Source organism: Platalea leucorodia (genome assembly GCF_965183815.1).
Source record: "Platalea leucorodia genome assembly, chromosome: 4".
Lineage (NCBI taxonomy): Eukaryota > Metazoa > Chordata > Aves > Pelecaniformes > Threskiornithidae > Platalea > Platalea leucorodia.
In genome coordinates this window covers 79946114-79961769 of record NC_138826.1, presented here as the reverse complement: position 1 = coordinate 79961769, position 15656 = coordinate 79946114, and the positions used below count along the sequence as shown (strand labels likewise).

The 15656-nt window shown below is 46.8% G+C and overlaps 1 protein-coding gene across 1 annotated transcript; it reads right to left on the bottom strand.

The window, feature by feature from the left end:
• Positions 1-2953: 2953 nt before the first annotated feature.
• Positions 2954-14502, bottom strand: LOC309589730 (uncharacterized protein C12orf50 homolog; the record flags this gene model as incomplete). The annotated part of the gene is made up of 9 exons (XM_082310207.1): positions 2954-3184; positions 6287-6378; positions 7561-7758; positions 7951-8070; positions 9724-9837; positions 9950-10027; positions 11088-11255; positions 12635-12758; positions 14449-14502. 9 exons carry the CDS (start codon positions 14500-14502, stop codon positions 2954-2956), a joined length of 1179 nt encoding a protein of 392 aa, XP_082166333.1.
• Between the last annotated feature and the right edge of the window lie 1154 nt (positions 14503-15656).

Here is a 15656-nt window from a genome sequence, read left to right as displayed (position 1 = left end):
GTGCCCAATGTTTTTCTTACTGTACCTCTTTCTTTGGGTGGGAAACTTGCACCTTCCCGTTAGTGCACTCTTAGGTGTTAACTGCTTGCATTGTTGGGGTTCATCATTGCTTTTGCGTGCTTCCAGGACGCCCACTGCCACAGCTAAAGCAGAAAGAACTGCGTACACTTGTGTCCCTAATGAACACTTCTGTTCTCATGCAGGTCCTAGGCTGCCTCTGAACGAAAAATACCTAGGGGGGGAAATGAAGTTTTGGTCCTGGAAAATGGCGGGGCGAGCTGCTATCCCCAGGACATGGGGTCACATGTACAACACGGAGTGACATCAGTGACGTGGAGATGAACGCTCCAGGTGCTACTGACTCCGTGGGCACAAATGGAACAAGGCTGGCTCGGCGGTGGTTACACCCAAGCTGGGGGAGAGGTACGAAGACAAAGTGACCGGAAAGCTTCTAGTCTCTCTAGGGGCCTATCAATTTCTTTGTAACTCCACTATCAGCAGATGGCCCGAAGACTAACGGCAAAGGAGAATACCGCATGCCTGACCACTGGGGCTTTGGCCCGGGAATAAAGTGATTTCTACGGGAAGGACTTCACCTAAGCACAGAAGGAGACTGCTGGCTGGGCTGAAGGTGGGGAGTGCTGGCGAGAGCTGTGAATAGAGAAAGGATGTGAAAAGGCTCCCACAGTTCCGTAAGCCCTACGACTGACTGGGGCACACAGGGGAAGGAAAATTCAGGAGGGCAGACGAGAGCCTTTGGAAGAAAGTGTGAACACCGCCAAGAGCTATCCAAAGAGGGGCTCTTTGCAGCTGTATAGCTGTGCCTAAATGAGGCACAGAAGAAGGTACGGTCAGGAAGAATGAATTCTGTATTGGGCTTGCGTGGCCGGGTTTTGGTAGCGGCGGGGTCTACAGGGGTGGCTTCTGTGAGAAGCTGCTGGAAGCTTCTCCCATGTCCCATAGAGCCAACGCCAGCCAGCTCCAAGACGGACCCGCCGCTGGCCAAGGCCGAGCCCATCAGCGAGGGTGGTAGCGCCTCTGTGATAACGTATGTAAGAAGGGGAAAAGGCTGCTGGGCAACAGGAGCCGGAGAGAGGAGTGAGAATATGTGAGAGGAACAGCTCTGCAGACACCAAGGTCAGTGAAGAAGGAGGGGGAGGAGGTGCTGCAGGCACCGGAGCAGAGATTGCCCCGCAGCCCGTGGTGAAGACCATGGTGAGGCGGGCTGTCCCCCTGCAGCCCATGGAGGCCCATGGTGGAGCCGCTCTCCACCTGCAGCCTGTGGAGGACACCATGCCGCAGCAGGTGGATGCCTGAAGGAGGCTGTGACCCTGTGGAGAGCCTGCGCTGGAGCAGGCTCCTGGCAGGACCCTTGGACCCACGGAGACCGAGGAGCCCACGCTGGAGCAGGGGAAGAGGGTGAGGAGTCCTCCCCCTGAGGAGGAAGGAGCGGCAGCGACCACATGTGATGAGCTGACCGCCAGCCCCATTCCCCGTCCCCCTGCGCTGCTCCAAGGGGAGGAGGTGGAGGAGAATCAGGAGTGAACTTGAGCCCGGGAAGAAGGGAGGGGTGGCGGGAAGGTGTTTTAAGATGTAGGTTTTATTTCCCATTACCCTGCTGGGATCTGATTGGTAATAAAGCCAGTGAACTTCCCGAGCCGAGTGTGTTTTGCCCGTGGCGGTCAGGGGCGAGCGATCTGTCCCCGTCCTTCTCTGGCCCCAGGGGCCTTTCGCGGTGTTTCCTCTCCCCTGCCCAGCTGAGGAGGGCAGTGACAGCGGCTTTGGTGGGCACCTGGCGTCCAGCCGCGGCCAGCCCACCACCGCCGCCGAGGCCGCGCAGCGAGGCGGAGAGCGTGGGTGAGAAAAGGAGGCCGCTGCCCTGACGGAGGCAAAAGGAGACCCAGAGAGGCCCCCACCCGCTGGGGACAGGGCCCCCAGGCCCGGGCGTGTGGCCCCCTGGAGCGCAGAACCGGCAGCCTGAGGAAAGGCCGCCGGGCCGGGGGAACGGCAGCGCCAACGGCTGGCGGCCGCCGCCAGGGCGCGCGACCGGGCCGCCTCGCGGCCGCCTCAGCCCGGCGCCGAGCACAGCTGGGGCGGCGCGGCCCGGCCCGGCCCCGCCAGGCCGGGAGCCGCCGCTGTGGGAAGCGGAGCTGCCCCAGGCCCGCGGCCGGGCCGGGCGGCGGAGGGCGGCGGAGCCGCCGCCTGGCTGAGGGCGGCTGGCGAGAGGCGACCGCGCCCCGGCCCCCCGTCCCCGGCGCACGGGTGCGTCGCGGGGCTGCTGGCGGGCGGCCGGGGCCATGAGGCGCCGTGGCGCGGCGCAGCGGCAGGTTCCGTGCTCTGTTCGTGACCGAGGTGAAGGAGGAGCCGTCGGCCAAGCGGCAGCGCCAGGTGGCCGGGGCGGCACGGGGCCGGGCGGGGGGCAGGCGGGGCCGCAGAGTCCCCGCAGAGGGGCCGTGGCTGTGGCCGTGGCCGTGGCCGTGGCCGGTCCCCGTCCCCGGGGGGGTCGCTGGGCCGCGGGGAGGGGCACAGCCGGGAGGTTTCGGTGCAGCTCTTGAGCGCAGCAGAGGTGTCCCTAGGGCTCCCCCCTGAAATGCGGGCCAGAAAGGTCGTTCGGGTGCCGTTTTGGCTCTGTCCCACGCTTTTCCTGCCAGGTGCATCCAGGTGCTCACCCTGGCCGTGTGTTTGCTTTTGCTAAGTGTGGGCAACAGTGGCGGCGAGGAATGAGGCCGCTCCAACAGGATCGTGCTGGGAGCTTGTGTAAAACCATCCTGCCGCCCCCGCCTGTGAGCCCTGTGGGGAAAACTAAGCTTGTCTCCCTCTCTCTGGGTTTTTGGTTTTGGTTTGGTTTTGGTTTTTTTGTGATCGAAGGCGTATCAGGCTTATGACAGAAGAATTCATTTGAGGCTGGATATAGGTGTGGAATACTTGCCAAGGTGAAAGTAATGGAGCCCAATCAAAGTTTGTTCTCCCCGAGATGTCGGGACAGATTGGGGTGGCATTCACCTGTCCAGCTGTAGACCTCCTCCAACTCGCGTTTCCCAGTTTTAGTAGCAGCACCTGCTGCTGTCTGTTGGCTGCCCAGAGAACAGGAATCCGTCTGGGTGACTTTCTCCCGTTGGTGGTTGACTTCTGGAGGGAAGAGCGGGAACGATTGCCAAACCATCAGCAACTTAATTGTTGGGCTCTGAGTGCCAACACCATCTTGATAGTGGTCGTGTCAGGGTACCTCCCCGTGCTGGTTTTGGCTGGGATAGAGTTAATCGTCTCCATAGTGGCTGGTATGGGGCTGTGCTTTGGATTTGTGCTGAAAACGGTGTTGCTAACACAGGGATGCTTTTGTTACTGCTGAGCAGCGCTCACACAGCGTCAAGGCCTTTGCTGCTTCTCACCCCACCCCACCAGCGAGTAGGCTGGGGGTGCCCAAGAAGCTGGGAGGGGACACGGGCGGGACAGCTGACCCCAGCTGACCGAAGGGACGTTCCGCACCATGCGACGTCGTGCTCAGCAATAAAAAGCTGGGGACAGAAGGAGAAAGGGGGGCGTCTGGAGTGATGGCGTTTGTCTTCCCAAGTCAGGCGTGATGGAGCCCTGCTTTCCTGGAGGTGGCAGATAGGCATACAGTGCAATTCCTGCTGAAAAGGTGGACGGAGCCTGCTGTTGGCGTGACTACCTATAAAGGTAATGAGGAAGACCCACATGCAGATTTCTCATGCTGACTAGAAGCCTTGTTTTACCTGCTTTTCACTTTTATGGTATCGTTTCTTGGATTACAGCTGTTGCGAAAATCTCGTCTTAGGAAATCTTCCCTGCGTACTAGAATTCATATGGGAAAGGGTGTCTGGTTTCCTTGGGGAGGATTAAAAGCAGTAGGGAGGCTGGGAGGAAATGAGAAGGCTGTGGTTCATGGCATCACTGGGGTTCTTGCCTTTACCTGAAACTGTAAGGAAACTCTGTATTAAAGCAGGCAGGATTCTCCAAATAGGTTTTTAGATTCATATACCGTAATTCATTTATGACTTTAAATAGTGTCTTTGGATCTAAAATTTCTCTAGTGGCAAATGAGAATTCTTGTCCTGCCTTTTATGCAGTTGATTTCGGTACTCTGCAGGGTGTGGTTACCTCAGTAAACTGCTGGTTTTACCCCTCCGGAGACCCCAGGGCAAGCGTAGAGGTGGGCCAGGCTGGATCGAAAACCCAACAAGCAAGCTGAAAAAAGGTTGAAACGATTCTTGTATCTCGGGGCTTATTTTCAAGTACTGTTAGTTTTGTGGGGGGGATCTGTCGTGCAGCGAGTCTGTGAAAAGACAGAAGTGCAATCTTCAGGGCCTCAGCGCACGAAATGTTGAATCTCCTCCGTTTCCCTTGCCGCCTCTTTGGGGCCCTGGTGACAGAGAGAACCAGGCAGGAGGGGATTAAGTAATAGAATAGGGGCTGCATCTGTGATCTGGAACACACGCATGTATTTTTCCTTCTTTTCGTGGATCTTAGTGCCTTTGAAGCTGTGAAAGGGAAATCTTAAACAAGGATTTGATCGCACAAAGCACTGATCACTTACGGTCCTCTGATTCCAGTCAAGAGTAGTTAACACCTCACAGGAACTCATAAGATCTCATTGAGCCGCGTATATATTGCTTAGTCATCGAATCGTAGAATCATTTAGGTTGGATAGGACCCTTGAGATCATCAAGTCCAACCGTCAACCTAGCACTGCCAAGTCCACCACTAAGCCATGTCCCAAAGCGCCACTCGTACACGTCCTTTAAATACCTGCAGGGACGGGGACTCCACCACTTCCCTGGGCAGCCCGTGCCAGGGCTCGACAACACTTTTGGGGAGGAAGTTTTTCCCCATATGCAATGTAAACCTCCCCTGGCGCAGCTTGAGGCCGTTTCCTCTCGTCCTGTCACGTGTTACCTGGGAGAAGAGACCGACCCCCACCGGGCTACAACCTCCTTGCAGGTAGTTGTGGAGAGGGGTAAGGTCTCCCCTCAGCCTCCTTCTCTCCAGGCAGCAACCCCGTTCCAAACAACCCCCCTTCCCTCAGCCGCAGCAGGGCACAGCCCAGCACAGCCGGTGCCTGCTCAGGCTAGCTGTGCTGTGGATCGCTCTCTCCTCCATGCGCAGGGCGCTGCCGGTTATGGAGTCGGGGAGAGGAAGATGTTTTCTTGATTTGCGGTGCGGAGTTTTCTGCAGGTATCTTTAAAGTTGAAAGATGAGTTCAACGAAGGCATGCTTTTATGTTTGTCAATTCAATGTAGTCAAAGCTCAGTGGAATTTATTTTAACTAAGTACGGTCCTGTTACAAGCAAGGGAAATAATGTAGATAAAATAGAATACCTCTTTATTTGTATTAGGTACACTTATTAAAATATATATATACACATATGTGTTAAAATAGAATACCTCTTTATTTGTATTAGGCACATTTCTTGTACACTTACAAATATACAAACACTATTTTTAAACACAAATGCCCATTTTTACCAGTTTCAAAATGCTACAGCGTACTTCCTACGTCTTAGTTTTGGAATATGCAATTTGATCATCTTCTGATCTCCACTTGATAAAGCTAAACTGAAATAAGGAAATTTTCTTGTCAATTGACGCGCTGGCTTCATCTCTTTCTCCTGTCTACATATCGTTCTCCTTTTCTGTTCGCTTCCGTGCCTTCCTGGCTCTGCTGCCAAAATAGATACACAGACGGTTGTGTGCATAATTTAGTAGAGTGAAACTATATGCTCTTTCAGAAACATTTTAAGAAGTAAGCTTTCAAGACGAGACACAAGACAGAGGTTCTCATCTCTGCTTTCAAGACAGCTGTAAAATGTCTTAGTGGTCCTTAGGGTATCTTGTGAATGTTTTGTAGCCTGGGTCCTTTTCTGGACTGGGACCTGGGCTGATCATCGTTCAGCTATGGCAGATGCTTCACGAGCAATCCAACAGAGAGACGCAGAGATCACACTCACATCGTCCCTGCTGTGCTTTGGCCAGTGCTACAAGCCAAAACCCCCTTCTTGCAGCTCCTCGCTTTACAGGCGGGTACATGTTTTGCTTTCGTATCAGTAATACTGTGAAAAATGGGGAATCATGGGTTAGGTAGGCAAAATGACACGTCTGCAAACGAATGGAACTATTAACTGCCCTTTCACACTGCTCAGCGTTGCTTAGAATCTTGCGGGTTTTGGTTGGGGAAGTTTTAAGGGCACGTTTACGTTTTCTAGGTGGGCAGAGACATGTCACTCTTCCTAAAAAGACTGAGTTGTAAAAATTTCTGTCAGACAGTTACCTGAATGGTTGTTTTAAACCTGGAGAACGTCTTTGCACGTGGATTTCTTTTCCTCCAAGTTGGTGCACTATAAGATCCTGAAGTATATTTGTCTATAGGAAAAACATATACATTGTCTCTTAATTTCAGCTACAATTTCAGGAGAGACTCTCTGAGCCTGACGTGGGAATTCAATATTACATTAGCGGAAGTATCAAGGAATGCAGCAGGTGAATCATACCTCATCATCTGAAATACAAGCTAGTGTTAAATACAGACTTTCTCTCTAGTACTTCAAAGACCATTTGTAATCTTGTGGAGTGTCCGTCGGGCTCCCAGGATCTTCCAAATGAGGCGATTCTGCCACGGCCATCCTTGACTTGAACCAAGTGAATGTTCCTGTGTTGAAAATCTTCCCACAGGCATCAGTTGCTTTTAGATTAAACAAATCCATACTCCAGTCTCCTTTTTTGCCTCTGCTTGTGAAAGCAGCAGAGTATGCTGCCTAATGACTAACCACCTTCTGTAAATTTTGGTTCAAAGTCATTATTATTAATAGTCTGGTTTTCTGTTCATTCCAGCTTAATTCCGCAAATTCAAATTATTAGTTGCACAATAATCCTAAAATTTTCAGTTTATACACAATGTGTGAACTATTACCATAGTTTTCCGTTTGGGTCCAAAATCTCCTATTTGTGTCAAGCCGATTCTTTTGTTTGGAGCATTTCCCGCCATATGGCTCAGGTACTGCTGAAAAGAAAGGTAGCGAAAATGTCACGGTCGTTCTGATGACAAAAATGCTGATCACCTATTTTTTTTTTTTTTTTAAGCAATCTATCCTTTTTTGGCCTGGCAATTTGATAAGATGTGTTCTTCAGAACAAAAAAACCCACAACTGTTCGTGCCCGAGACGAAGCAGTGATGTTGGGATTCATTTCACTTAGTTTTATTCCTCTGAAAGTAGGGGTTACTCTGCCTGAAGGAGGTTCCTTTTATTGGAAATTAAGACAGGGAGGCACCTCAGGCTGGAGATTGAATCCAGTTTAAGAGAGATGACTGAAACTGGCAAGATGAAATCGCTTTCTTAACTGCTGATTACTTAAATGCTTTACTACTAAACTTCTTGATGAAGTTCTGCAATCTACTTGTGAAAATTGTGCTGGACCAAATTTACTCTTGCCCATATTTAGGCATAACCAACTTAATATTCACCTGCAGGGACAAAATCGAAAGCAGCACAACACAGACAGGTAAATTGGAGGCATTTTAAGAATCCTGTGTAAGCAGGAACCCACCTGTCGAGCCATTGAACTTTGGTTCTTGGGTGACGGTACGGTAGACTACATATGCTGATCTTCGAGGTTCTGAAGAATTGAAATAAGTCTTTCTTCCAGTTTCTCTCACATAAGGCATAGAAGGAGCAGCTTCATCATCCTTACTTTGACCCCTCTGTTGGTAACTTGGTTTTACTTTGGGCTCTGAAGCGTGAATTCCTAAAAGTGAAAAAAGAAACTTGAACAAAAATGTTGTGCTGTTACTCAAAATTTGTCATACTGCAGGAGCCTGGAGGCTGGAAGACGATATTAAAAAAACGTTCTTTGTGGATAGCGCCATCAAAATATATTCAGTCATTTTATTTACCACATGATGTTCAGCAATGAGTGGCCAATACTAAAGTATGTTACCTGCATTTTCAAAGGATGTACGATCTGTTCTGGGGATACTCTCTATTGGTGCTCTCCTTCCTGAACTCGCTCCTTCTCTTTTTGTATTATTAAATTTTGTAGGAATTGTATTACCATCACCTGGAAAGGCAACAGAAAGAATGTTTTAGCTGCTTGTGTGTAAGCACAGGGAGTGGCACGGTCATTCTCTTCCTCCCATCTCTAGGAGCTAGTGATTAGTTTAGTGGAATTTCCTTTAACCTCTCATTTTATATTCTTCTTTCTCTTTTGTTTGTTATTTGGATCCTGTCTAGTGTAACTCAAGCAACTCGAGTACCTGATGTATAACTCTGACGCTCTCTGAGAAAATACCATAATACACAGGTTGAAGATGACTGTGGCTCCAAAGTGAAGAACCAGCTAGAAATTACCTGCTCATTCTTTAGCTTCTCCTTTTCATGAATGATATTTATGAATCCTATCTGATCAAACTTATGGTATTTTCAAGATGCATGTCATCCTGGTACCTAAAGCCTTGGGGAACTCAATTGCAGAAATGCCTTGGGGAAACATCACTATCCTTTTTTCTGAACGTAATCTAATGATAAATAAAGACATATATTAAAAGCTATGTTAATATCTTTGTTACTGATTCCCTCATCTAAATGTATCTAAATACTTGCCAGAAATACCTTATCGAAACTATTTTAATAACAAACATTGTAAATGTAGAAATGAGAAGAAAATAACTTTGCCCAATTCTGTTGAACAATTTAGGCTGGCAAAAGCGGTCAGTCAAAAGAGCATGACATGGAGCCAACTCTTCCGTTCCCATGTTTTATTAGCCCATAATCCTACTCAAATCTGTTTTACATAAAACAGTATTATTAAGATTTTATCCCTGAAATTTAACCTACTGTGAAAACAGGCAATTTTTTTTTTTAATTAAAAGTAGCAGGTCATATTTCTGCACAGCAATTTTTGAATGACCCGGTGTCTTATTTTCAGAACATCTCTCTCTCTCCTAAAATGGAATTATATTATTACTTACTCAGTAAAACAACTAGTACAGATTTTTTTCAGGCATGCCACTTGGTCAAGAATGCAGGAGAAACATAAGGGAGGTAAATATTGGTTAATTTCTATTCCTTTGACTTTAATTATGTTGGATAAAGCCCAACATTCAAACCAAAATAGAACTCTCTTGTTCTTGTCTTTTATAAGACACTTAAAGGGGGTATTTATGTAACCTACATTTAGTTATGTAAAAGTTTGATGTATTACTACATTTTGTCACCTAGACACCCAAGGCAGCCAGCAGAGAGTGAAGAGCACCTCTGGGAAGGTGACTCATCTCACCTTTCTTTGGCACTGTCTTCTGATGCAATAAACAGCCCCATAAGACTGCTTGTCTCTCTCCATTTACAGCAGAGAGCGTAGATGAGAAATTCCAACTACATTCCTAACCTTAGGATGGTTAAGATTAGACTACATAAATCCTTAGCGTGAAGAAAAATTACATGAAAGCCCTGTGTTGTGTACCTCAGGAAAGTACACATAGGGTTAATAGCCCTTTTCTACCTTTTCCATCTACAACCGAGACAGGTAGCCACCACGTGTGTGGCACATATATATATCTACGGGGAAAAATTAAGGAAGTATTTGTAATATGCTATCCTTTATTGTCACTAAATTAAAAAAGCAGGGAGGAGGGGCAAACTATGTAATAGTTTCTCCCTATAGCAGTAATTTAAAAAGTGGCAAACATTGTCCGAGAAGATGAAAAGTACTTGCCTTTCTGCAAGTCTCGCTCGGTAGCTTCCAAGGGTAATGGCTCATTTTCCCGAGGTGAAGACACAGTTTTGGTTGATTGGTGTTCGTGAGGGTACTGAATCCTGTAATACTCTCCTAAACATACCCCAAGAGGGAAAAAAAAAAACAAAAACAACAGTTTACTATATTGAGTTTACTATATTGGCAGCATTGCCGTTTAGGAAAGAGTGACTAATGTCATATTTACCAGATTTGTAGCATATTTCCTTTATTGCTCTTTCCTCTTCAATATCTGCAGCAGTCTTAGGCACCCAATTGGAAACATCTGTAGGAAATATTTTTAAAAGATTACTAGATAGTTGTACAAAGACCTTCAACAATGCTTAATAATCAAATACCATAATGAATTTCATTTTGGTCACGACTTGGGTTTTTTTGCTGACTGCGACCTCTGCTTCTGGACAGAAAAATGATTCCTTAACATCAGGTATTTCCAAGTGCAACAGAATTGCAGTTACAACGCATATTAAGAAGCTAAGGTTTGTTGATTTAAAACGATTCAAAAACCTCTTCAGTACTCATTTTCAAAATAATCCTTCCTTTACACTCAAAAGGAAATCTTCCGATTAAACATGTGACCAGGGAGTGGTTGTCACAAAACCCCTGCCCAGAGTTACTGTCCTGCAACGTCTGCCGGCAGAGCTGGTGAAGTGAGTGCTCCTCATCTGCCTCAGTTAAGGCTAACTAAGATTAGCAAAGCCCTGCTGTTTCTATTTTTTACATTAACGTGGCCTCCTCAGACTGAAACCGAGTTGGGAAGCGCTAACAGGCAGCCCTGCCAGCCAACCTGAAGGGCAGGGGGAAAGTGAAAAGCAGCTTGGGGCTGCCTGAGAACTAGCAGAGTAATTTGCGGAGTGCACGCATGGGAGTAGGTCGTTCTCTCACTTTCACTCTCCGGGAACGTGCAATTGCTTCCTTCCCTAGGAATCTCTCATCTCCAAGTGACATACATTCACTAGTTTAACTACATTTAAAAAAAAAAAAAAAAAGTATTTATACGTGTACACACGCAGTTAAACTAGTGCAGAGTGTTGTATGGATTCTCTTTGCTAGATTTAAGGATAACTTTCTGTAATAAAACGAGACTGCCTACAGAGTTTTGGAAATCAGTTGAACAAATGACTTAAGCTGAAGTCACACCACTATCGTTTCGAAACAATCCTGTGACTTCGCCTTCAGTGACCAGTGTGTACAGCCCCTGTTCAAAAGCTTGTTTCCAGAAGAGAGGTGCCTCCTAAACTCGTAATTTCGCCCCTGAATTTTGAGAAATTTTGAAATCAAAACGCATGCTACTGCCTTGTAAAAGAAAGAAAAAAACTCTTTACGAGTCTCTTCATCCTCCTCCGTATCGTCCTCTTCATCCTCTTCGTCGTTGAGGTTTATAATCAGTGGAGGGTGAATTGGCCTTAAAATATTCTCTTGATTTCTGACTGATTCTTGACGATGGGCTGGATGCAGAATCCCTTCTTGGGCACCCTGTTGTAATGGGGCATCTGCAGAAAAGAACATGATCTTGATTTTGTTCGGAGGGAACTAGAATATCGAATCCAAGTTCAGACCAGCAGGTGTAGTTTTGAAACGCTTATCATATTGAAGGACTCATTAAATAGACAGAATGTGCCTTTTAGGCAAAATCTTCTGCGGAGGGTGGCAAAAGAGCATCTTCCAACTACAGAAAGCATGAAAAAACAGGTAGCTAGTGACAGCATAGGGAAGCATGTGATTAGTAGTACCTGGGCTGAAGGGAGTAAATGACTTTTGGACCCCACCTGTGAAAATACTTTAAACACGCAGAATAATAGGCAGGCCTCTATCACTCCCCATGGCATCACTTTTGAAGAATTCAGCAGTGCTAAGCACGGGATCAGCCATTTTTAGCTTGTAGGCTTTTTTTTTCCCTATCAATGTTCTGAATCACAACTCTCCTTACTAAGTACAAAATGGAGATTTTGAGAAAGAATCTGAAGTCCATGAAAATAATTTACACCTAATTAGAAGAAAATCGGAAAAGACAGTCTTTTCCTCAGGAATTTCTATCTACCCATAATGTTTGCAGCAAAACTATTTCAGCACTGGGATACCATTTTCTGAGAGCCAGGAAATGCAAGGGACTGAAAATAAACACGGTGAAAAGTGGTGGGTCCATTTGTGTTGTTCAAGCCAACCAATTGGCAGCTATAGATACAACCCGGATTCTGTGCATTGTATTAGAAGTATTGAAGCTGGATATGTTTTCCAGTTTTAAAGCGAGAAGATGAAGCACGGGCATTTTCTTTTATTCCAGTTGTTGTTAGTTGTGTGCATCTCTTGCTTGCCTATGGGCAGCATGCGTATCATCTTAAACCCATTCCAGTACCACCCCTGCAGATCGGATTTGTTGTATCTCATGCAAGAGAAAGGAAGGTGCAACACTTTAGCTTGACAGAGCCTTTTTCAGTGTCCCTAATAGGATATTATTAGCTCTGCGGAGTGTAAGCCCAATCAAACTTAAATTAGTTTAACAAGATTTTGAAGTATTAAGATGAATAAATGCAGTTTTGGTATTTGCAATGTTACTGTGGAGCACGCGGACTTTGAATTTGAATCCACGTAACATGTTGTGCTCTATCAACAGATACTGCTACTAGCGGAAGGAAGATCCATAACGTGACAGCTCAAGAACCCCATATGGCCCCCCTATTCAAATGCCAGTGCAATTCCTTTCTGTGCCTTGAACTTGCTGGGAGAGCAGATCGTACCTGATTGATTTGCCACGGTACAGTTCTCGACCTTAATATGTATTACGGAAGCGCTGGAAGTCAGCACTGGAAGGACGTTTTTGTGTATTTACTTACGCTAAGGAACAAATTGTTGAGAAAATATTTTTACTCACTGTTGCTAGGTGGCAAAAAAAGTCCATTTATATTACGAGGTTTGCTGTGATGGAATGCGCAGCTGATCCTCATGCAGCCTATGGGTTGTGTTTCCCAGTAACAGCGGATGTTGCTGTACTTTTGCTGCAGGAGAAAACGGTTTTCAGATATTGTAAAAAGAACCAGAAAAAGGACCAACTGGATTAATACGTGGTGCCCTGCTGTGAAGATTTTGTGGAACCACCTTCTGATATTTTAGAACGTTTAAAGTTATCATCTTAAGCTCCAGGTAACTCTAAAGTTGCCTCGAGTGAGGTCAATGGAGCTTTTATGACGTAAGACTGTTCCTAGATAAGAACAGGAGTAAAGCAGTGGACTGACTGTACTGCAGGCTTTTCATGAGGTGCTGGGAGGAAAGAAAATCTATTAGTCACTTGAGTGACACGTGGCTGAGTTCCCTTTCCTGCCCAATGGGATGACCGGGTCAATCTCAAATGAAACCTGCTGTACAAGAGCAAATCTTACACTAGTACTCTCTTACTATCAAAGGACATGGGTCTATGTGAAAACAAGGAGTAAGAAAGAAAACCCAGAAAGATTCCCAACAAAAAGTGAAAAACTAAAAATCTGGGAACTTGTAATCCTTGTACAGGCCTGCCAGACTTGGATTTCAAAACAAGGAAAAAATCTTTTGTTCCAGTTCCCATTGGAAACATCAACTCGGCAGAAGCAAGTCCCTTCGGTTTTCAGACTACAAAATGTGCCTGAAGGGACTGGCTCCGTTCTCCCTTTACTTCCACATCTCTCAGTCTGCAAAACAGATGTGAACATCTCCCCCGTCTCCATAATGAGCCCACAGTATCACAGCCAAGAGGTTTTCACAGTGACAGAATCTGCACCTGGAACCCTCATGCGCAGAATGACTTTGTGGGCAAGTCGCACCAGATTCCCGTACCCTAGTGGCTGCTTTAAATGTGAATCTCCTCTTTTAAAACTTTTTGGTTTCAGTTAACGGGGGAGATGATACAGTAGTCCACGGATAACAGTATTACGGCGACAAATAGGAACTCGGGAACTCATAGCCTGGCTATGACCTACATCCCAGCGGAGAGCTGTAAATGCCAGGTTGCCGGTTACTTTTTAACGTGTTTCTGTGTAATTTTTTAAAGGAAGACAAAGTCACACGTGAAAATATTGGAATATTTGAAGGTGGGTTTCACCCGGTTCCAGACATTAACAGCTGGGGCTAGGAGCAGCATCTCCAAAACACACCGCTCTTGGACTGTAGCCAGTACCACTGGACCATCTGCCGAGACACGCTGGGGTCCGGAGCCGAAGCCCACCTCCCGGGCGTTAACGCCTAAATCCCCGACGCTGGAATGCATGCCATAACGAGGAGCCCTACACCCGCCCCTGGATTTTCACCAGGTGGAATACAGGTATTTCTTTGAAGGGCAAACCCGTTGTGAAGGACTTTGTTTTACATAACTGATTCTCAGTTACAATGAGCACAAATGATAAACAGGGTCTGTTTATTCAGAATCAATGTAACGTTGATTCAGTAAGAAAGCGATGAGTGATCTTTATGCACGATTTTTAGCTTATGTGTTCCTTGAGTGCCTGAGCCCAGTTCACAGGAGAAATTGTCCATAGTTTCGGTGATCATTAGCTCTTCTCACCACTTCCAAAAACCAGATATTTGATCTACAGATGCAGCCATGACCCAGACAGAGTGATGTATCAACTTCTACCTTTACATAATAAACCTCCCTTTCAACACGGATATATCAGGAAAATGAAGGACACAAACCACTCTGCAATCTACAGCATTTACCTGTGCGTAGGGGGAATAAAAATGGAAATAGCTGTCACTCCCAGCTGCGGCCATTTTCACCTCCTGTGCTTCTGCTCCACTCTCTTAACGCTGGCAGAACATACATGAAAACGTTAAAGCTATCAACGTTCAGGCAAATTGTAATCTTATCCTGAAAGCGGGAGTTTTCTTTCAAAAACTGGACCTTCAGAACCTTAGCTCTGCTGCTTTTTTGAAACAAAACTCCCACAGACAGCAAAATACGCTTGAACGAAGGAGGTGGTACCTTCTCCAGGCTTGCTGAACCGACGGAGGCAGTTGCTAGCCGGTATAGAATGTTACCTTTCCACGGTTGCCAACCGCTCCTCCAGCTGGTGACATCAGCATGATGGCGCTGTGTGGCCTGTGCAGCTTGAACATCTTCCTTTGTCTCCATTGCTTCAGAGTGAAGTACGGAAAATCGGACCGTTGCAAAGAGTCTCCCATTCCGGTGTTTCCTTAACGTAACATGGAACAAACCCATTTGGCGGGGCTTAATACCCAACTTCTTGCTGTGGGACCTGTGGTCTTAGAAACAAAGCTTTGATACCACAAAGACAAGCCTTATTCTTTGACTCTTTTTAACCAAAACCCTTGTGCCCAATGTTTTTCTTACTGTACCTCTTTCTTTGGGTGGGAAACTTGCAGCTTCCCGTTAGTGCACTCTTAGGTGTTAACTGCTTGCATTGTTGGGGTTCATCATTGCTTTTGCGTGCTTCCAGGACGCCCACTGCCACAGCTAAAGCAGAAAGAACTGCGTACACTTGTGTCCCTAATGAACACTTCTGTTCTCATGCAGGTCCTAGGCTGCCTCTGAACGAAAAATACCTAGGGGGGGAAATGAAGTTTTGGTCCTGGAAAATGGCGGGGCGAGCTGCTATCCCCAGGACATGGGGTCACATGTACAATACGGAGTGACATCAGTGACGTGGAGATGAACGCTCCAGGTGCTACTGACTCCGTGGGCACAAATGGAACAAGGCTGGCTCGGCGGTGGTTACACCCAAGCTGGGGGAGAGGTACGAAGACAAAGTGACCGGAAAGCTTCTAGTCTCTCTAGGGGCCTATCAATTTCTTTGTAACTCCACTATCAGCAGATGGCCCGAAGACTAACGGCAAAGGAGAATACCGCATGCCTGACCACTGGGGCTTTGGCCCGGGAATAAAGTGATTTCTACGGGAAGGACTTC